Source organism: Macaca fascicularis, chromosome 8, assembly GCF_037993035.2.
Source record: "Macaca fascicularis isolate 582-1 chromosome 8, T2T-MFA8v1.1".
NCBI classification, from domain to species: domain Eukaryota; kingdom Metazoa; phylum Chordata; class Mammalia; order Primates; family Cercopithecidae; genus Macaca; species Macaca fascicularis.
The window spans coordinates 125,195,256-125,219,103 of record NC_088382.1 but is presented as its reverse complement, the minus strand read 5'-3'; the positions used below and the strand labels follow the sequence as shown (position 1 = coordinate 125,219,103).

Sequence of the window (23,848 nt, the reverse complement as noted above, 5' to 3'; positions counted from 1 at the left end):
TGGATTGATTAAACTACATATTAGACAATTAAAGAAAGCAAATGAATTAATCAGGATGAGGCATTAGAATAAGAGAGAGCAAAGAGATGCAAAATATCAACGACATATAGTAAGATACGGAATATAATGAGCTCTTCTAACATGCATCTAATCAGTGTCCCAGAAGAAAGAAAATATAGAGAATAGAGAGTAGGTAATCAGTATTTGAGGAGAAAATGGAAAAAGATTTTCTAGAACTAATGAAAGACATAAATACTCAGATACAAAGAAGCGTAGCATACACTAAACAGGATGATGTATACAAATAAATTCAGTTACACACACATGTAGCAAAAGTGAGAATGCCAAGACAGAGACATCCTTGAGAGCAGCTGTAGACTAACAAGAAACAAACTACTCAGAAAAGACGTTTAAGTTGACAGACTTTTTATTAGCCACAATGGAAACTGGAGGAAGGAGGTATATTATTCAGAGTTTTGAAAAAACCTCAGATAGTCAACCTTGTATTATGTGACCATCAAAGCTATCTCCCAAGAATAAGAGCAAAGCAAAGACATTTTCTGATAAGTGAAGACTAGGGAAACATCTGAGCAAATCTAAACAAACATTGCCTGTCTCATTTATGCAGTTAAAAAAGGAACAGACTAGGTGGGGCACAGTGGCTCACACCTGTAATCCCAGTATGTGGGAGGCCAAGGCTTGAACCCAGGAGTTTGAGATCAGCCTGGGCAGCATACCAAGATCTCATCTATATATAAACAAACAAACAAACAAAAAAAGATCTGAGTATAGTAGTGATTACCTGTGGTCCCAGCTACTCAGGCACTGACATGGGAGGATCACTTAAGCCCAGGAGATCGAGGCTCGGTGAGCCATGATCATGCCACTGGCCTGGGCGACAAAGACTAAGGTGAGTTAGTGAGCTAGGACTTCGTTATACGTACTTGGAAAAATTTAAGGATAACTAATGAAAGAATAGGAAATAAATGCATAACTTCCAAAACTATAGAGGAGAAAAAAAATGGAATAATGAAATAAAGAACAAATTCAATTAACTTTTTAAAAAAAGGTGAGAAAATATGTGGGAAAAGTTAGACATATAGACATTTTAAAGTAAAATCTACAAAAATTGCTGATATCAAAAGTCTTAACGTGTGTGTGTTAAACTTTTCCACTGAAAAGATATCAGATGATATTAAAAAAACTTGTAACTATATCCTGCATACTGGATATACATCTGAAACATAAGTCTCTGGATGTTCAAAAGAAGAGAATAGACTTAGTTATACCAGTAAATATAAACTAAAGGAAAATTGAGGTATCTTTAGTAATCTCATACAATTTTAAGATTTTATTACAAACAGCATATGGAGGAAAGAAGGGATCATTGCATAATAAGAGGTTTAACTTCTTCAGAAGATACAATGGTTCTAAATACATAACATGTAAATACAAATAACTAAAGCAAAAAGTGATAGAGGAACTACAGGGAAAACATGACACACCACAATCACAATGATAAAGTTTTAAGAAAACTCCTTGTTAAAAGTTAGGCACAAAACATTTTTCAAAATTGAAAATATTTGAAAAACAAATTACCAAACCTGATTTAATAAAAATATACAAATTCTGTACCAAACAATTAGAGAATGTACTTGCTTTTAAAGCACATATAGAGCAGTTATATAAACTGAAACATATTAAGTCAAAAATAAATTACATTTCAAAAACCAGTATCTCATAGAATATATCCTTTGACTCAGTGCAATGAAATTAGACCTCAGTAACAAAAAGCTAAGGATTGATAAAGTTATACAGGGCCAATTCTAACCAAACAAAAAAAGAGAGATTATTAATCTCAGAAAACATAGATTTTACAATAAAACATCTTGTAAGGGATAGAAGTGATCAGAACATACTACTTTGGAAGGCAAATTTGGCAAAATTTGGCATTATCAGATGTTCATATTCCCAGTGACTACATAATTTTACTTTTCAGAAGAAAACTTTTTGCATGGATTTGCTAGGAAACGTGCAAAAATGTTCATAATTGCATTTTTTAGAAGACAGAACAACCAAAACAAAGTCAGTCCAAAATAAAAACAGGAGAAAACTCTGATTGTCTTTCCAAAAAAGATTAATTTATTTGTAGAATTTTCAAGCAGTGGAATGTTTTACAGTAGTGAATTTAGTAAATGACAAGTGACTACAACATAAATAAATCTTGTAAGAATAATTTTGACTGAATACAAACAGATGATAAAGACAAGTCGCATTGGGCTAGTTTTTTTATATAAATTCAAAAGATAACAAAATAAAACTGCATAAAAATATTCATGTTATATGTATATGATATACATATGAATATCATATGCATGTATACATGTACATACATATATGTGTATGCATGTATAAATACATCTGATATATACACATACATCTGATGTATACACATACCTATATATGTATGTATAAATACATATGACACACACATACATGTGTATATGTATGTATAAATACATATGACATATACACAAACATGCATATATGTATAAAACATATGCATGTATATATGTATAAATACATATGATATATACACATGCATGTATATATGTATGTATGCGTACATATATGTATATATGAGATACTCATGTATATCATATACATATATTCTACTGTATTGTAATAGTACTTTCTTTATCATATGTAATCATATCTATATGAATCATATCTATATGAATCTATATGAATCATATCTATATAGAATCTCTTCCTCTCTCCACACAAATAGATCTCAATTTATGTAAAATCACATTCTATGATTCTGTAATGAGTTCAGTTTTTAATTTGTTTGCAAACTTAGATGTCAGTGAATATGTGTGTGTGTATTTATTTGTATGTCACTAACATACATTGTACAACTTTAAAATAAAAAATGATGCATCAATTCTCATCACTGCCCATGTAGATTAAATATATGAAACAATGATCAATCTCGCTGTTAAAGAACTTACTATTAAAGAACTGCTACAGACTCAGTAATATAATTATTGTCTAGTACAAATATTAAAATGTTCATTGTTGGCTAAAATGCGGAAAACCGCACACATATTTTGGTAGTGTATGCAATGACAAGACTCTGTGTGTTAGGAGATTTACAAATGCATTTTAAAATTTTTGAACAGTGCTTCAACTTTCAGACATAAGATAGGTAAAGTCAGACTGAAAGAGTTGACATTGGTTGCAGTAGGTGGTCAAATTAATTTAGGTCCTGCTCAGTCTCTATCTCACAAAAGCTCCGTGAAAAATATGGACTGCGTACTTTGCTGATTCTGAAGAAGGGATTTTTATGATAATCATTTAATTATCAACGTATCTGAAAATTCCAAGTATACAGTGTGTTAATACAGAATTTCTAAAAGGGTGAGGGCCTTCATGGTTACATTTAAATTAGTACATGTTATGTGTCATATTTAAAAAAAAAAACCTAATAAATCAGTTGCTTGTAATACCTTGAAATAAGCATGATAGTTCAATTAGAAAATACCTATTGTGAGTCAAAAAGTTACCCAGGATATTACAGTTCACCAAAAAACAAACAAGCAAACAAAACCTCCCAAAGACATTACCTTTATTTGTATACATTATTTATTAGAAATTTCAGAATTAATGCTTCTGAATATTATGCAAGAACAGTTATCAAGTCTTGGAATAAGATACATTTGAGTCACAGTTTCAATTCCATTTTCATTTGTGTAAATAATTTGCTGTTCCTTATTTACTTTCTGTTTTGTAGAAAGACTTGTCTTTCTATATGAACATTTTGTAGGGAACGTTTACCTTTTGAAAGGGAATCCTAAGTTTGATTTTTAAGGTATGGTGTTAGTAGTATTTTTTCTACCACTTGAAGATATAAGCACTTCATTGCATCTCCCCAAAAGCCAGTTACTATTACTGAGCAAATCCTAATCCGATTATTTCAACTTAAAAATGCAGGATGAGTAAACAACATAATTATTTTCATCCAGAATTTCAATTTCTCTTGGATTATGTTCTGTAGACTGTTTCTCCTCTTTTAACTATTTTACAGTTCTCAAGGATTGACCTAATAATCCATCTGTAATTCTGTTTTTGTCTTTGTTCCTGCCACTCTTTTCTCATTTTTCATTTTATCATTTTACAGCGGCAGTAATGCCACATGCCACTTGTTGTAGACATTTATGCCAACAATGCATATATTACAAAAATGACTAACTTTGTTAGATTTCAGACCTACTTGAACTACATTTAAACTTAAGTATTTGAATCACCTTCCTTTTCCCCACTTCTGTGATAATTTATCTGTAGTTGTTTGATTCTGTAATAACCAAAAAATACCTCTGAAAGTCTAATCAATTAGTATTTATGATTTATTCATTTACTTTGATGCCTCATTTAGTCATTGAAGAATAAAAACTGTGGTTTAAATTATTCATTGATTGTCTTTAAGATTTAAAAAAATATTGAAAGTAATATACTGTTATTTAGTAAAAAGAGCTCTTCAAGTGATGACATAAATCTCAAGTTAACATTTAAAAGAAAAAAACAAGGCATCCCTCAGAGCTGTACTTCACATACACTGTGGGTTGGTTTATTATAAAAATAAAAATATTATCAGAGCATAGTAAAGGAGTAGCATCTTTTAGCTGATTTCTTTCTTGAAGCATTCCTCAATGCTTTATGAATTATGAAAATAATTCATAATATTCTCTACTAATGAATGAAATACTACTATTGTGAATAAAGACTATTGTGCATTGAAACATGGAAGGATAAAAATGCTTTTTTATGGCACATGAAAATTCTATAAAGTAGAATAAGGAATAACACTTATTTTTTCACAGAGGTTCTAAGTCACTTGAATTAAATACAAATTTGATATTTTTAGGCAACTTGATGTCGTTTGCCTAGAGAGAAAGCATGATGTAGTTCTTTAATCAAAATTTCTTTGACTTGTCTCCACGTTGTCGAATATTGTATGGGACAGAGTGACATTTTATAAAAGCATGTCCCAAATATTTTATGCAGCATACACTAAAACATTCATTTATTATCTGAAATTTAAATTTAACTGAGCATTCTGTGTTTTATATGATGACCTTATGCTTATGCTAAGGAGATCTATAAAACGACATCTTTTTCCTCAGATAATATGAAGAAAGTGTTTGTTATCAGTGTGGCAGGAGGATACAGCATTTAAATTAATGCAAAGCATATATTTGTTTTGCTTTGGTTTCAACCTTAGGGTAAGTACATATACCTGTTAAGTGAGGTATATATGATTTTAATCAATACCATCTGTGATTAAAAAAACTGAAGAGGAATACAAGGATTTAGAGTAATGAGGAAGACACTAGATTTCTTCTTGGATCGAATCATTTGGGAAGTCTTTATGGATGAGGGGGTGGTTAAGTTGGGTCTTGAGAAATAGAGGAAAAATTTCCTGAATGTCTTTGAAGTTTTCATGTTAATGCTGATGAAAAGAAAATGCATTTAGTAGGTTGGAGGAGGATCCACATTAATGTACTTTCACAATGACTAAACTTTTATTCTTGAGAAAAGTTTCCTTTTACTGGGGTTTATTATAATCTAGTCTTATGATTTGGAAGTGTGACATTATATTGAAGATCTTGTCAGTTATTATTGAGAGAATAATACATGTCAGCGAATATGCTCAAATCTTTTAGGTACTGATTCCTGAACAACCATTGCTTTAACTATCAAAGAACGTACATGAAACAGTAACCATAGATAAGAGCAAAAGTATTCTATTTTGCCTTCAATATTTTTATGTTAATTAACTCGTTTGTGCTTCCGCTTCTTTATCTGCAAAGTGGGGTGGAAATATATACTTCTTGTTATTGCTGCAGGCAATATATGTAAATGGCCTAGCACTAAAGAATATTTAAAGACAATCTCCAAACAGTGATAAAGAAAAAATGAATTGGGATTATTCCTGACAATTTTGTGCTTGTAGGTTATTTTATACAGCTGTGAGTGTTGACTCAGAAGGTGTATGTGACTTAAGAATGATAACAATGTTGCCATTCATAACAATATTCTTCTTGGACCTGAGTATGGTGGTGCATGCCTCGAATCCCAGCTACTCAGGAGGCTGAGGTGGGAGGATCCCTTGAGCTCAGGAGTTCAAGGCCAGCCTGGGCAACATAGTGAGACCTCGTCTCTTAAAATAAAATCATTTGGGAATGTTCTGAAAGTGCCGAGTATAAACAGGTATATTAAGAGTACACTCCAAGCCAACACACTTCTCATGAGTTATTTATGACCATAGTTGCGTGATTCTTGCTACTCAAGGTGTGGTCTGGGGACCAACAGCATTGGCATCATCTAGGAGTTTGTAAGAAATACAGAATATTATCAGGATCTGGGAAAATTTGAAATAAATGAAGAAATACAGAATATTAGATCCTACCTTAGTCTTCCAGTATCAGAATATGAATTTGGATGAAATCCCCAGGTGATTTTTACACATTAGTTTGAGAAGCATTGGTCTAGATTTTAGCGTAGGTTATTGAAAAGTTTATACTGCTCCAGGCTTTTGACAGTAATGTTGTCTTTTTAATATGTTTTCTGTCATTCATTTAGATCTGATAATAAAAGGAGAAAGGAGTTGTTCAAGTCTCAAGAGCACTTTGTAGCAGATTGCCTTTTCTGCTTCACCTAGTGGTGTTCAATAGCCTGAAAGATTGAGCAGTTTAGCAGTTTACTGCTTAAACGTCAAGTTTTACTCTTTTTTCATTAATAGTAGTAAGACCCAGAATCTTAAGATTCTGAATAACAATAATAGTAAGGTCATTGCAAGGTCATTGCCTGTATTTTATTAAAGCCTTGGGAGTTAGGAGATGTCTTGTGCGTTTATTCATTAAGTTGCTTAGAGTCATGATGTAGCTAGTAATACAGTTTATGGGTACTGGTCCCTGCATTGGTGTCATTTGAGGACTTTGCTAAAGTTAAACATTTAGATTCTCAGATTATGCCCAGGATATTCTGGTTCAGTGGGACAAGGAAGACTTGGAATCTCTATTGCTGAGAAAGAAACTCTTCGGGTTGCAATGCTGCCCAGCCTGTTTTGCAAACCATTGCTGTAGTCAGTTTCTTTTTTCTCTCTTAGAAGCCCTTTCCCATCCCTTGTGTTTTCATTTGGCGTATCATCAGTAGTTTACATTTATATACAATTAGAAAGGTAGGCAGTGGAAAATAGAAAAATAAAACGTTGTTCTGGGAGTCTGAAACCCTGTGTTCTTGGCTTGATATAGATGAAATGGGTAAGGCACTCTTTCTCCATTTTACTATCTGTGAAATGGGCCATATACTTCAGTGGAACGTGAGAACCTGTAGACATGAGTGCTTTGAACTTTCAAAAGAAGTGTGAATTGAGCTTGTTTTTACAACCTTGTAATATCCTTCCTGTTAAAATGTGTTTTCCTTTTCGACATAAAACCTGGTTCTCACGGAAAACTTACCCCTGCACTTTCTGTTTCCTTTGTACTTTATACTTATCCCCACTCTTCTCTGTGTTCCTACAGCTCTCCAGCACCTGTACCATGGGCAGTTTTGCCTAGGTCGGTTGGTTCACGAGGTCCTCTCCGGGCAGATCAGAGCAGCTCCTGCTGAGACATGCCAGGAGTCAGGGAGTTTTCCTTTGGGACAGGAACTTCAAACTAGAAAACCTAGAAGACTCAGACACCTTGTCTCAGGGTGTGATACCCTGTAATGAACTCATGTTTTGGGCAGGGACCTAGGACCTTGTATATTTGGGAGGAAGTACTAGTTAAATAATAGATGAAGATGATGTAACTTCAATATCTACTGATTCTGCAATCTAGAAATATTTTTAATCGACCCCTACCCCTTCATCTTTATTCAGAATTAGTAGATATTGAAGCAACATAATCTTAATTACTTAGGTATATTCCTAGATATGCCATGTTCTAAACAACTTTTAACGAATACATTCATAAAACATCCTTACCTCCCAAGGTTTTAATAAAACACAGGTAATGCCCTTACTGTCTTTGTTATTTAGAATTTGAAGATACTGGCTCTGACTGCTATTAATGAAAAAAGAGTAAAGCTTGACAATCAAGCAGTGAAAGGCTAAACTGCTCATTCTTTCGTGTCATTGAATGGTGCCAGATGAAGCAGAAAAGCATAGACTGTATTCTACCGGGCCATGTCCTAAAGCAAAGGATCTTCTAGGACATACGCTTGGTTTTAAAAATACATATATATTTTTTGTAGTGGTTGAGGTACATGGGGGAATGGCAAAGAATGATACCAAATCATCAGTTTGTATGTTTAAACTCTTGGAGAAACAGTACAGAATGTGGATTCACAGGGAACAGAGGGGCTTTATTTAATTTTAGGATTTATACTGATTAACTCTCATTTACTTACTTAATATGCACAAGAACCCTATCAAGAGACAACTTTATTTTCATTTTGCAGATGAGGAAACTGAGACAGGTTCAGTAAATTATTCAAAGTTACTTACATTGTAGAATACAGAGCCAAAGTTTGAAGCTTAAGCATTCTCCTTAAGAGTCTACACTCTTCCATGTGGTTGGTTGTTTCACCAGTAAGAACTAAGAGACTACTGTTTGAAAATAATTTTGCTGTGTAGTCCACAAGAATTTTGTATTTCTTTTCATATATGTTGATCCTTTCTCCTTCTTGTCATCCTGGTATTTACAGTCTTAATATCTTGAAACAGAATCACTATAATCCTTTGGTATTTTGTCACTGGATTTACCAGTTTTGGTAGAAGTGTCAGTGGTAATTTATAGTCTTAATTTATAGGCATGGATCTCCTGAGAGATTTCAAGCAGAGATCTCACCATGTCAAGGAACCACAAATATGCTAAAGTAGACAGTGAGTCCATTCTAACCATCTTGGGGTGAAAATTAATCATGGTTTGCTAAGTGCTTTCAGAAGTTTTTGTTGTTGTTTTAATTTCCATGACTCAATATATTGTGTAGAATATATTCAGTAGGGTAATTTTGGATTTATGTGTTTATCTCCCATTAGGTTAAACTAGAATGTGTGTGGTTTTTTTGTTGTTTCTGTTTTGTTTGAGATGGAGTCTCGCTCTATCACCCAGGTTGAAGCGCAGTGTCACGATCTCGGCTCACTGCAACCTCCGCCTCCCAGGTTCAAGTAATTCTCCTCCCTCGGCCTCCCAAGTAGCTGGGATTACAGGCCCCCTCCACCACACCCAGCTAGTTTTTGTATTTTTATTAGAGATGGGATTTCACAGTGTTGGTCAGTCTGGTCTCGAACTTCTGACCTCAGGTGATCTGCCCGCCTCTGCCTCCCAAAGTGCTGGGATTACAGGCGTGAGCCACCGGTCCCTGGCTAGAGTGTGGTTTTGATAAGAAGCTGTTTTAGATGAGATCCACAGAGGTTCTAGGTCCTAGATTTTAGGTATTGTCTATTGTCTTTTGTATTCTTAGTCCTGTTTTTGAATTTTCTGGCCTTGACATTGGTGGCAAGATTGTTTCTCTTGGTCATAACCATCTTCACATTAAAGGTTAGGCTATTTCCACTTGAGGAAATTAATTTTACTATTGTGCTTTTATGGTCAATTCATCCTCCCATTGTTTTTCATTTGTTGTATTTATCTTTACTACTTAATGAAAAAAATAGGAGAAAAGATTGGAAACAATTTTCTGTAAAAAGTAAATATCCATATTTACTCGACAAAATGTAAGCTCTTGTGTGCTACATTAAGCACTCTCAACAAATACTTGAGATTTTGTTACATGTTTTATACCTTTGAATTTTGCTTCCATAAAATAGGAACATTCTTTTGGAATTTCAGCCATCTGACATGTCTTATAAAGAAATGAAGTTATTGATAAACATGACAGCCCCAGAGTAATTAAAACATGCAGCTGAGCACCTACTCCCCAGCAGATTGCCTTCCTTTACCTTTGAAGAGATCCCCTATCCCTACCATGACCTACAGAGCTCTAGATAACCCTTCAAGCTTGTCAATTGACATTCTTCCTCTCGTTTATTCCTCTAAAACCACAATGTCCTCTTTTCAGTGTCTCAGACTTGCTAGAATGTGGCTTCCTTTCCCCTTCCTCATCCTCCAAGGATAGCTTCTTTTCACCCTTTGATTTCGTATATCTCCCTCAGAAAGTCCTTCCTAATTACCTACGCAGCCCTTGACACCAATTACCATCCATTTCATTCTTAGTACCTGTCACACTTTGTCCTTACAGACTTATAGTCACATGAAACTTCCTGTCTAGTCACTCCTGACTAGACTCTAAGCACCAGGTGGGCAAAGACTTTCTATCTTTTATTCACCAATGTGTACCCAGTGCCTGGCAAAGAAATATTTTGATGATTATCAAAAATTACATATATGAGTACATAACTTGTATCTTACAGCTTTAAGTAATATCTCTCAAAATTTATTTTGTTACTTTAAGTTGGTAATTCATAGCAAGTTATATCAGGGAAGTAGAAAGTGTTTCCCCGATATTTATTTAGAAAGCCATACACAGCTTTTATAGTTAAACAAAATATACCTTATTCCACATCACTTGTGTATCTTTTGGGTATGCTTTTTACAGTGCAGTACTTCTGTTCTTCTTTGTTAATCAAATATTTGTCCTAATAGAGCAGTTGCTGTTCTCTCTTTAACAGCAGAAGATGGTAGGGGATGTGATAATAAAATCATCTTGTTTTATGCCATTTAAAAAGAAAACACACACACACACCCTTTTAATGAATATATTTGTAAAGTCTCTATTAAGATGTTTGACACTCAACAGACAGTCAATTTCTTGAATGTGTATATGTTCTCATAGATGAATAGACTTTGTTTCGAGAAAAATCATGCGTTATATGTACATCTTATTTTCTAGAGTTTAGATCAGTCAGCAATATTTTATTCACTAAATGGATTTAAATTTGATGACCGAAAATAACACTTTATTTCTTTTTTCAAATCATTTTATAATTTGATAATGATTTATTCTTTTATATTTAAATTTAGTTCCTTTTAATATATTGAAAAGCTGTACAAAGCACTTCAGCATTAGAAATTGAAGTGTATCTACAGGGGGGAGAAATCCTCAATTTAGTTTAAATAACAGAAAGTGAAAAGGGCATTTGAAATCAGGTGTGAAAACATAAGAATAGTGAGTTAAATAATATAATTAATGATTATCCATCAGGGTAAAATGCATCTCTCAAGGTAAAATGAGCAGAGTGGGGCATTTAATAATAATGCAAACTAACCAGTTTTAATGCTAATCACCTGGAATGGATGCGCCCAAGCACGAGCAGTGTGCGTGCGTGCGTGCATGGTGTGTGTGTGTCTGTGTGTGTGTCTGTGTTATGGCTATTACTGCTAATATAACAAGGGAACTTTATATAGAACTGAAAATGCCAGTTAATTACCTTCCAGTTTTTGGGTGTTAAGAATATTGTAGTTCTTTCTATCTACTACATTGCATGAGTAGGTAGAAAATTCAGGTGCTTAAAGGCTATTAAAAACAAAACAACCCTCCAGAACGCTGTCTTTGCAATAACTGTTTTCTTCTTCTCCAGGAGAGCACACAGCTGCTACAAATGCCGTCAGTGCAGTTTTACAGCTGCCGATACTCAGTCACTACTGGAGCACTTCAACACTGTTCACTGCCAGGAACAGGACATCACTACAGCCAACGGCGAAGAGGACGGTCATGCCATATCCACCATCAAGGAGGAGCCCAAAATTGACTTCAAGGTCTACAATCTGCTCACTCCAGACTCTAAAATGGGAGAGCCAGTTTCTGAGAGTGTGGTGAAGAGAGAGAAGCTGGAGGAGAAGGACGGGCTCAAAGAGAAAGTTTGGACCGAGAGTTCCAGTGATGACCTTCGCAGCGTGACTTGGAGAGGGGCAGACATCCTGCGGGGGAGTCCGTCATACACCCAAGCAAGCCTGGGGCTGCTGACTCCTGTGTCCGGCACCCAAGAGCAGACAAAGACTCTAAGGGATAGCCCCAATGTGGAAGCTGCCCATCTGGCGCGACCTATTTATGGCTTGGCTGTGGAAACCAAGGGATTCCTGCAGGGGGTGCCAGCTGGCGGAGAGAAATCTGGGGCCCTCCCCCAGCAGTATCCTGCATCGGGAGAAAACAAGCCCAAGGATGAATCCCAGTCCCTGTTACGGGTAGGAAGGTTTCATTTTTAAATAATTCATTTGTTTTGAAGGGCAAAAGGAGGAACACACATTCTTTCTATATGGGATTGTGTTGTGTGTGAAGTGAGACTTAATGATCTGTCTCAATCTGGGGATTTAGACTCCTAAGGCCAAAGTGGCAGCAAGTAGCTCATGTGTGTTTGTGTGTGCTGTGCACTTACTTGATACATTGTTAGGCAGTCACTTGTTTGTCTTTGCTCTTAGCTCAGATTGAATGTTGGTTAATCATTCCTGGTGACTATGCAAAACAACAAGGCCATATTTGGAGAAGGGAGGTTTAGAATCCCAGAAGGATGTACATCTGTTACATTGAAATAACTAAATGGCTTTTACATTTTAGGCTGCTATGACAGTATATGGTTAATAAGGAAGTCAGAAGAGATTTAAATCACTAAGAATGTAATGTCCTTGATGAGATGTTTATACAAAAATACAGTGTTTTTTAAAACCCACGATATAATTATGTACAAATGACAATGCTCGCTGTTGTCGAGTTGCCAACAAGAGGGGGAAAAATGAGAAAAGCCTAAATGTGAATAGCGTGCAAAGCGGCCAAAGAAGAGTGCCATGCATTTGATATGAACAGGATCTTTTAGGGGGAAGGACCTAGTTCCATGTGGATAAAGAAAACAAAACCTCTGAGTAAGGTAAGATCCTCGATTGCTCTCTTCATACTCTGTAGACTCAGCGTTGTTAAAAAAAATTAAGATTTTTGAAAATTCATGAGCTCCCAATAAGTGGTAGTTGCTCAATGCCTGACACACCACCTCTTGGACATTTTACCTTAACTCTGAAAGTTTTGAGCTTTTCTGGATGAGTTTGAAGCTTTGTTCGTGCATAGAAGGCAGGATCAGAAACTAGCTAACATTTACAAAAGATCCAGTTAGGAAATAGAGTTCCATTAGCCCGGTGCTTTGACCTGCGGGTCACAGACCAGTCAGTTCTCTCTGGTTATATACTGGGAAGAAAAATTGCTCTTACCAATGTCTGCTTGGCTGCTCTGCTCTCATTTCCGGCAGATTCTCGGAAGCCTATCTGTGCTTCTCAGTATTCTCTAGCGGAGTTGAAAAACTCCCCTTAGAGGTGCACAGTTAATTATAAAAGCTGTTACCTTTCCCATCTGTAGTCATGCCCTGGAGCTAAGAGAAGGGCTTGAATACAGAAGAGGAGATGCCCCCTGTACAGAGAGAAACAAAGAATCCTTCCTGGAGGGAAGAAGTAAGTTTATTATGAGTAACTTCCGGAAAAAAGAGAAACAGTTTCTGTGCCCTTCAAGAGGGGGTTCAATTTAGGGAACTCCCTTCCAGTGAATATACATGGAGCTGCATTTTTATAATTGTCAATATTTGTTGTTTTCTCAGCATGCCATTACTCCTCTGGCCTCAAGTGACTTACGGCTTCTGGCTATAAGGCAGAAATGAAATGTCCTATGTTTTATTACATTCATACTGCATTTTGAGAGTATGGTATATTTGGGGGCCTTATATCTATATCACTGGAACCTCTTTCCTTCCTTTTTCCACTTAAAGTTGTTTTCATCCATGACATCTTCATTTGACGCCATATTGTTTTGACTGTTTCTGGAATATTACCTTTTCTGCCATTGTTTATATAGTCTAAGACTTTGAAATGACAATTTATTAAGCAATGGTATAAAAAACCTGAGTGTAGTGGTTGCATTTTTTCAGCAAGATGGAGATGATAATACTTTTCTAAAAAATTGTTTTTCTCAATTCCTCCACTTCCTTAAATCCCTGATTTCAAGTTCTGTTGCATCATTTTAACCGCCTTTTCAGTTCCTCCACATTAGCTGCTGAAGTAGGAAACCTTCAACAAGAGACTCCTTAGCTGTGTTCTACAATAATAGCCAAATTCCAACCCTATGATTTATTATCTTCAAAGGCTGTAATCTACTAAATTTCAGAGATCTGATAAAATTACGTTAATATATACATATACATACATATGCATATATAAAAGGAAGAACATTGAATCATTCTGTGGTTGTAATAAAATTTAAATCTTTTAAGATTCACATTTTATATTTGAATAATGCTTTTGGAAATCACCAATTTTATTGGATATTTGGAATAGGAAGGGTAGCCAATTTAATTTATAGTGCAACATTTAGGTTATTAGCTGTATATGGAATTTTCAGTGTGTACATATCTTAGATGATGTGCTTTTTAAGACACCTAACAGAATTAAGAAACAGCCCATTCTGATTGTGAATTCGACACAAATTCTACTTTGGTGGTATTGGTATTCTCAAATTATCACAGCGAATACATACCTCCAATTCATTACCCTGCCAGTGGTAGAAAAAAAAAAAGCAGAATTTTGAGGTCATGTTTACTAAAGGGAAAAAAAAAGTACTTGAAGTTTGTAGTTGCAGAGGCATAGTTATTAGTGAAGATGTCCTGTAATAATTTAAAATACACCATAGAAATAGACAAATATAATTTACATGTTTTGAACAAAAATTACAGTAGTATATAAATATGCTTACAGAATGCATATTTATATATTTTAAACAATAAAATAGAACTCGAAAGTAACTACAATTATTTGGAAATTGTAAGCATTTTAAGGAATGTAAACTATTAGATTTAAAAAGTACCTTTTAAATTAAATAGTTTATTCAACACAGCATTAATAGAACAAGTGTATTAATACATTTATATATCCAGTTTCTAATACTAAAGTAAAACTTAACCATTTAAAAATACTATGCAGAGTGATATCATGAATTAAGTATGGAAAACTTGCACAACAGAAAATGTTGATTTAATATAGTTCAATACTATGCTGGTAAATATTTAACATTTTAAAATAAAAGGCTGAATGTAGTTAGGATTGTGTTACAAAGCACATAATTAAATGTTACTTTCAGCATATTAGTCTTTCTGATAACTTTTTTTTTTTTTTTTTTTTTTTACTGGTTTTAGCAATGAAAGTTTGCTGTACTCCTCAAAGTGAGGAAGGAAATATAAGAATCACAAGAAGAGCTAAAATTTCGAAATGTTCTCTTCATTAACATTACTGGTTTTCTCCTTTTTTTGGCCTAGGCAGGGTCAGTGTTTGGCTTAAGTTTTGTGTTCAATATGATATCATTTATGTGTATTTTTATTTAGTGAATGTCTATATTTTTCCCTTGTTATTAGTATGAAGTTGATCTTGATATAAAAATTTTAAGTTGCATGTGCCTCTTTGTTGACTACTGTGCTTTGAGTATGACAAAAGGCACATTGCCATAAACTTGATCTTATAAATTACTCTAGGAAAACTAGGCTTTATGTTGCATATTAATCACACAATATTTGTACAAAATTTTTGAGTATTTTCTTGTATTAGTAGGAAGAAGTATTAAGGCCTTTAGAATCTTTGCTACAAATAGTCTAAGCTTATATGACAACTTTAATTTATTATCTTAACATTTCTAGAATAGATCTTATAAAACATGAATCACCTCCTGAAAGTGGTCACCAACATTTACTAATAATATTTTGAAAACTCAGTGTTTTTTAGATTTAAGGTTTAGGTCTGTGAAGAGGTTAGCATGTTTAAAATTACCTGTGTTAAAAGGATAAGTAAATTATTTTATATATTCCAATAGATGTTTCTTAACCATTTTAAACTAAGTAGTGTAGTATAGTCAGCATTCATGTAAAGTTGTCTACTTTTCTGACAAGTTTTTTGTTATGATGCACATCTACACAAAGGTTTTTATATTTTAAATAAACTTATGCAGATGCAACTGTATTAATCTTATTGTTTCCTGAATAAGAAATTCTGGATTTTATTTTTGTAATGGAATTTTTAGATTGAATATTCCATTGCAGAAAAGTTGGCTTTTTATCTGATAACTATATGAATAAGGATCCAAAAATTGATCATTAAATTTCACAAAAAAATTAACCATATCGTATAGTTTTTCATTTGTTAATAAAATACAGAAGTACAGTTAAGCTTATTGGGTTAATCTTTAGGGTGAGCTCATGGCAAATCAACATTCAGGTAAATTCTTCCATGTTATTTGCCAAAATGGAATGTTCTAGATAACTTATAGCTCAGATTCTTTCGTAGGTTCAAATGCTGTAGTTATTAGAGCACTTTTTTCTTGCACCTAGAGGAAAGATAAATCTCCTTGAGATTGATCTTGGTTTCCAGTTTAAATTTATTTAGGAAAGTCTATCAGTTGTAACATCTACATTTTGTGCTGCTTGGCTTCAGCAGAGATGCTCAACCATGGGCCTGGGGAGTTGAGTTCCAAGTTCTGGAAGTTGAGTTCCAGCTTGAGCCACTGACTTTCAAAGGAAGGGCCTCCCGGGATCTCCGTTCATCTGTCGCTTGGAGAGGATCATACTGCCTGCCACCCTCACAGGAGTGTTGTGCAGCTTAGTTAATTAACGTTTGTCAGGCCATTTGAGATCCTCAGATGCAGAGTGCTAGATAAGTGGAAATAGTCTGATTATTTGTTCATTTTGTAAGTGTGATACCAGGACAGTACAATGCGAATGTTATTTCCCCTTTTCTTCAGCAGCGTTAAATTTATAGTTTAAAGATTGTTGATACCGGACAGACTATTGAGATGCAAAAATGTTCTTTTGGGGACAGTCCGTTGGCAGCCAAACAGACGTTTAAACAAGTGACAATGTTGAATGCCTTTACAACCACTGACAGAAGACTGCAGGAGCTTTTTTTTTTTAACTAAAGATGGTCTGAAGTGAAAAGTGATATTAATTGTTTTGCTTCATATTTAATTAAAATGAAAGCAAAATTCCAGTTATCATAGAGGTGGCACTGACTTAACATAATGTTTATGTACGTAACTGTTTTCTCACCCGATTGGAACTTTTTACTCGTGCATAAAGTACCAAAGAGATCAGACTATATCAGGAAAAATGGGAAGTATATACCTCTCTAAACACTGGTTATGAAGCCGTGACTTTAGGCCCTGTTGGTAGTTTCTCTTTAGGTAGCAGTTGATATTTTCTTTGCCTGAGAGTAAAATAAATAATTAAAAATTATTGACTATATGCAGAGATGAAGAATCCTTGCACATGTCTGTGCTTCTGTGCTATATAGATGTATTTCTGTTGACATCTATTTGAAAAATATATGATTTAAATTCAAATATGTTTCAGTTGAGATTTAAAAAATACAATCCACGTATCAAATTCATTATGTGTAACACCGAACATGACAATTCTGTTTTACCATGTAAAATTTAAGTAGTTTTTTCTTATTTATTGATTATTCATCTTTTACATTTATATACCATCTTTGATAGTAGAAAACAACTAAAACCAATTCCATAGGTATAGAAGTTTGGTTTTATTAGTTTGATTAATGAGGTTTTCAAGTAATCTAATTTTTTTTCTATAAGTCTACTTCATTAGCCCACACATTTTTTAAAGCACTTTCTTTTTTTAATGCACACACAATAATTGTACATATTATGGGGAACGTAGTGCTGTTGTGAAACATATAATGTGTGGTGGAAAGATTAGGGTAATTTCCATATCCATCACCTCAACATTTGTAATTTCTTTGTATTAGGGACATTCACTATTCCAGCTATTTGAAACTACATAATATGGTACTGTTAACTACAGGCATCCTACAGTGCTACAGAACACTCAAACTTACTCCTCCCGTCTAGCTGTAACTTCATATCCTTCAACAAATCTCTCCCTATTCTCCCTTTCCTCTACCCTTCCTATTCTCTTATCTTTGTTCTGTTTTTGGTTTCTACGAGATCAACTCTTTTTTTTTTTTTTTTAGCTTCCACATATAAGTGAGAACATGCAGTGTTTAACTTTCTATTCCAGGCTTATTTCACTTAAAATAATGTTCGCCTGTTCTGTTCACATTGCTGCAAATGACAGAATTTCATGCTTTTTTGTGGCTGAATATATTCCATTGTACGTATTTACCTCATTTTGTTTATTCATTTATCTGTCGTTGGACACCGAGGCCGATTCCATATCTTGATTATTGTGAATAGTGCTGCAGTGAACATGGAGGACAGGTATCTCTTTGATATACTAATTTCCTTTCCTTCGGAAAACTACTCAGTAGAGGGATTGCTGGATCATGTATGTAGTTCTGTTTGCGGTTTTTTGAGGAGTCTCCGTACTGTTCTCCATAGTGGCTGCCCTAGTTTACACTCCCACCCACATTAACAACACTTGAAAAACAACAACAACAACGTTTTTGTAACCTAGACTGTTTGTGAGGTCTGGCATAGTTCTGCTGGCCCAGGTTTCTAAAGCAGGTGAAGCAGATGTATCTTAGTGAATTGAACTGTAGGTTTGCAGCCACTGTGAAATGTTATCCTTTAGCACAGTATTTGTTCATTATTTCCTGTATAACTATCTTTCGCTTGGCTTCTCTTTTCCATGGACTGCATGAGTCAGGAGATAACAGGGCCCCCAAAGAACCCATTGTTGAGCATTCTTAGATGTTGGAAGTGAAGAGTATACAGAAGGTGGCCCAAGTTTCAGGAGCATAGGGCCAGAATGATTCAAAAATGAGATATGTAGTGTTGATGTGAATCTGGTAATTTTCTGGCAGAGCCCAGTCTGATGGGTTCATTTTACGGTCCATTAATACCTAAAATGCCACAACAAAGTTATATTTTGGATTTTTGTGGATTTTGTTGTTCTCACCAAAAAGGAAAATATTGTCTCCATTTTCATACACACACACACACACACACACACACACACACACACACTCCCTTCCCTTAGATTCTGCTCAAAAACTTCCCTTAAGTGTTTATAGGCAAAGGCATTGATTAGTAGACTGCTCTGCCTGTTAACTCAAGAAAGCTTGGCAAGCTAAGTACTACTGTATCTGGTTGTGTTATTAGTTTAAGGAAAGGCAAATTGTTTCATTGATATTTGAAGACACTTTTTCCTTTTGGAGAAGCAATACTATTTACAGATTTTCGTTATGAACTATAATTTACAAATGCAAGGAAGTCTGGAACACAACTTTATATCTGATTAGGAGTGAAGCAGAGGAATCTTAGTTTTGTTTTGTTTTTCTGACAATAGCACACTTGTGATAAATTGAGCGTTTGGCATCATTGTTCATCTCAGAATGATTAAATGCCTCCCTCTCACTTGTAATTTTATATGTTAAATTGCCTCTTTTGAAAAATATAGTTTCCTAATTTTGAAGAATTCCTTTGGACATATTAATTAGGAAAAGGATAACCCATTTTCTACCATGGAAATTTATATATGTGTAACATCATGAATAACCAGAAAATGCTAAGTATATACAGTATAGATATCTATTTTTAAAGGCAAAATACACTTTATAAAATTGCTAACATTAAAAAGGTAGTGATTATGAATCATACTTTTATGAGAATTTAGGTACAGAATGGAAAAGGTTTTTAAAATAGATTTCTGGTTAAAACAATACTTTGTGTGAAGGAAGTGATAAGGTCCCTGCAACATGATTTATTGAATTGCATTTGCCTGTAGTGCTACATTTAGTTAAAATTTTTATACAAGACTGATGCTCAGTCATAAAAAAAAGTATTGGTAGACAAAGCACATAAAATTTCGGGGAATTAACTTTCTGATTGTAGCTATATACATTGGGTAACACAAGAATACCTATTTGTAGCTATCAAATTCAAATTCTTAATGAGAAAAAAAATCTGGTGAAACTACTTTAAAATAATTGTATAGGAAAGCATTACAAAAATATTTGATTAAAATAGAGGGATATTTATAAATGGTTGTCAAGTTATTTAGCATTCAGTTTCTAGGGTTAAGCTTACTGCCTTTCCATTAATTTATTAGTGGATGGATTCCTTTCATCTTCACCAGAACTCTTTGAGGTTAAAACTGTTATTATCCCCATCATTTAAATGAGTAAACTGAGGCTTGGATATTAAGTGTTTTGCCTAGATCACACTGCTCATAATGGCAAAGATTAAATTCTAGCTCTGACAATTCTAGAGTCCCTGCTCATAACTATTGCTCAATATGGTTTGCTAATAAATACTTGGGTCACTGTCTACAATGTCAGAATTAATTTGTTTCATCTAAGCATACACATTTTTATGTGTGTATGTACGAAACAAAAAAATAGCTTTTTGAAATTATATAAGTGATACATGCCTATTGCAAAAGAGTTGGATAATACAATACACTGTAAAGAAGATGAAAACCACTCATAAATCCCAACCTATAAATACTTTTGTGTTCATATTTTGGCATCTAATGTATCCTTTATGTATATTTAAATGTATATTTTATTCAAGTATAGGATTATGTACCTCACTGTTTTATAATTCTCTTTTTTAATTTTTCAGTGTATTGGGGTCATCTTTTCTCATCAATGAATGCATCCCACAGTGTTCATTTTTGTGCTTCAGTATACCATGGAATAGTGACATCCTAGTATGTTTAAGGCATTCCCTATTAATGAATATTTAGGCTACTTCCAATTTTTAATTATAAAGAACATTTTGAAGGACCTCCTTGTACATATTATTCTGTTGCTTTATCATCTTTTTGGGATAATTTCGTGTAGTATATTTCCAGTTATTTAAATGAGAAAGTACATGATTTATAACAAAAGGTATTTAATGTCCAAGTCACTGTTAGCTAAAAGGGTAATTTTTAAGCTATTAAATAAGTTGGCTCATAAAAAATGCATGGGAATAATATCCTAGAAATATTTAAGGATTAACTTCTAACTCATAAATTGTCTTATTTTAGATGCAAAAAATTAGGAGAAAAGCAAGTGGCAATTCTATCACATATATAGAATACAGTACATGCTCGATACAAGGTAAATAGTATAATAATCTTACCTTATATTGCATATGCAGTGTAGTTTATTCTTTAGAGAAATTGATTTGCAAGAAGAACTCATTTTCTTTTTTTTTTTTTTTTTTTTTTGAGACGGAGTCTCGCTCTGTCGCCCGGGCTGGAGTGCAGTGGCCGGATCTCAGCTCACTGCAAGCTCCGCCTCCCGGGTTCACGCCATTCTCCTGCCTCAGCCTCCCGAATAGCTGGGACTACAGGCGCCCGCCACCTCGCCCGGCTAGTTTTTTGTATTTTTTTTAGTAGAGACGGGGTTTCACCGTGTTAGCCAGGATGGTCTCAATCTCCTGACCTCGTGATCCGCCCGTCTCGGCCTCCCAGAGTGCTGGGATTACAGGCTTGAGCCACCGCGCCCGGCCATGAAGAAGAACTCATTTTCTTAAGCAGAGTTGAGTCAAGGGTTTTAACTGAAAACAGTCTACTCAGGCTTTACCTTTCTCGGGGGAATAATTTCTCTCTTTTCTCTGCTTTTGCTTTGCCTCCGTGGATGATGCTCCTGCTACCCTTCACAGTTTGTCAAACCAGTTTTGAAGTTTTCGCCTTCCCCAGATGTTTGTTGGATGTGTGGGTCATGGCATGGGCTTTGAGAGAGTACAAGAGAAAAGAATTGATTTCTCTTTTCTTTAAAATAATGGCATTTAATTATCTTTGTTTTTATTTGTTGCTGAAATATATTAAATGCATATTGATTGTTAAGTATTTTTCTTTGATAAAGTTGTCAGAATGTCAGAATATTCTTTTTTTCTGTTATTGATGCCTAATATTTCATACATTTGTGAGGTATACGTGGGTAGTTTTGCAAACATGGAGTAAGTAATGGTTAAGTCAGGGTATTTGGGGTATCCATTATCTTAAGTATTTATCAAAATTTCAATGTGCTGGTAACATTTTAAGTCCTCTCTTCTAGCCATTTTGAAATATGCAATATATTGTTGCTAACTATAGAATATTATTACTATTTTTTATGAAAATTTGAAGGAGCAGGAGCAAGAATACTTTCTGAATTAACATTGCATTTGTGCTACCTATATGCTAAAAATACAGATTCTCAGACCACTCTTAACCATACATTCATAAAAATATGTATGATGTTATTTCTGAATGTTTAAGACAAACAGGTTAAGCCACTCTTCTATATGGAATCTAAAAATGTACAAACACTACATTGGAAAGATACATTCACTTTACTTAAAAATAATTATTTGCTATTTTTAAAAAAAGACTCAGTGTGGAACTTTTGAAACAACCTCTTTTGTACATTGAACAATGAAAAAAACTTTACTTGTTACATTTTAGAAGTATATTTGTTTTTAAAAGCGTGGTATAATTGAAGGCAGTGCTGGCTATATTTTAGGAGATGCATATTTGACTTATCTAAATCTCCATGTCAGAAATTGGCTACCCAAAAGTTCCCTGGTAATACAGGAAAATCTGTCCTCTTTGCCTGACTTACAAACTCATTCTAAGAAAGTTGGATTTTATTTTATTTTATTTTTTTGAGACGGAGTCTGGCTCTGTCGCCCAGGCTGGAGTGCAGTGGCGCCATCTCGGCTCACTGCAAGCTCCGCCTCCCGGGTTCACGCCATTCTCCTGCCTCAGCCTCCCGAGTAGCTGGGACTACAGGCGCCCGCCACCATACCCAGCTAATTTTTCGTATTTTTAGTAGAGACGGAGTTTCACCGTGTTAGTCAGGATGGTCTCGATCTCCTGGCCTCATGATCCACCCGCCTCAGCCTGCCAAAGTACTGTTATTACAGGCATGAGCCACAGAAGCCAGCCGAAAGTTAGATGTTTTTAAAGTGTAAATTGTCTGGATGGACAGTCTACGGTCTACAAATTTACTATCCAGTTAATACACTGTCATAACTTTACGCTGTATGACTACTGGGTGTTTTTGAGTTTTGAAAATCACAGCTTTCCACAAATTCACATGTGATTTAAATATTTTTGAAGAGTCTAAAATAGATACTAACGTTTGAGGTTCCAGTTGGGTTTGGAGGTAGGTAAGCTCCACATTTAACTCTGGCTGTGGTTCAGGCCTGCCTGTATTTTATTTTCTGGTAAAATTAGATGTTATGTTTTCTTTTTGCTCTTCCCTTGTGATGTAGTGGAAAGTGCTCTGGATTGGAGGAAAGGAGGCTTTGTGTTCTAGACTCACTTGGTGACTAACTAGCTGCGTGACCCTGGGTGAGTCACTCAAGCCTCATACACAGTTTCCTGCTTTGGAAGATTATAGTTTGAAGTATGCAGTTTCTCAAATCTCTTTACAATTGCAGCATCAAGCAAATCTAGAGTGAAGTAAATTTCCTCTAAAACCTTAAGCATTCAGATCTATAAATTGATACCCGAGGCAACTTTAAGACAAAAATCTTATATTTTAGACGTAATGAGGCTGATGTCCAAAGAGAGAGATATATATGTGTGTATATATATGAACTACAAATTCTTAAATATGATTTCCAGCGGGGTGGCTGAGAATCCATAAGTTATAAGCACCTGTCACACATACAGTCTGAAAGCTTCAAAAATTATATTCTTTGAACTTACCTCGTGTAAGAAAGTCCATTCTTTGGAAACAACTTTGCTACAAAAGAGTCATATTAAGGGGCTGCTTATGAATGAAGTTAAAGGGAAGTAAGCACAATGAGAAAATAATTCTGTGAGAAAGTGACATGCTTAAAGTCTCCTTCCTCAATTTCTTGGCATTGAGCGATGATGCCTGTTTTG

The 23,848-nt window shown here is 34.6% G+C and overlaps 1 protein-coding gene across 10 annotated transcripts in view; it reads left to right on the top strand.

Moving 5' to 3' along the window:
• The window catches only part of TRPS1 (transcriptional repressor GATA binding 1), a 264,667-nt gene that overhangs the window by 70,795 nt on the left and 170,024 nt on the right, over positions 1-23,848 (top strand). For all 10 annotated transcript variants that reach the window (XM_045399264.3, XM_045399263.3, XM_045399259.3 and 7 more), the window contains one exon: positions 11,630-12,233. In XM_045399264.3, coding sequence (XP_045255199.2) covers positions 11,630-12,233 — 604 coding nt within the window. The remainder of the gene's footprint in view (positions 1-11,629; positions 12,234-23,848) is intronic.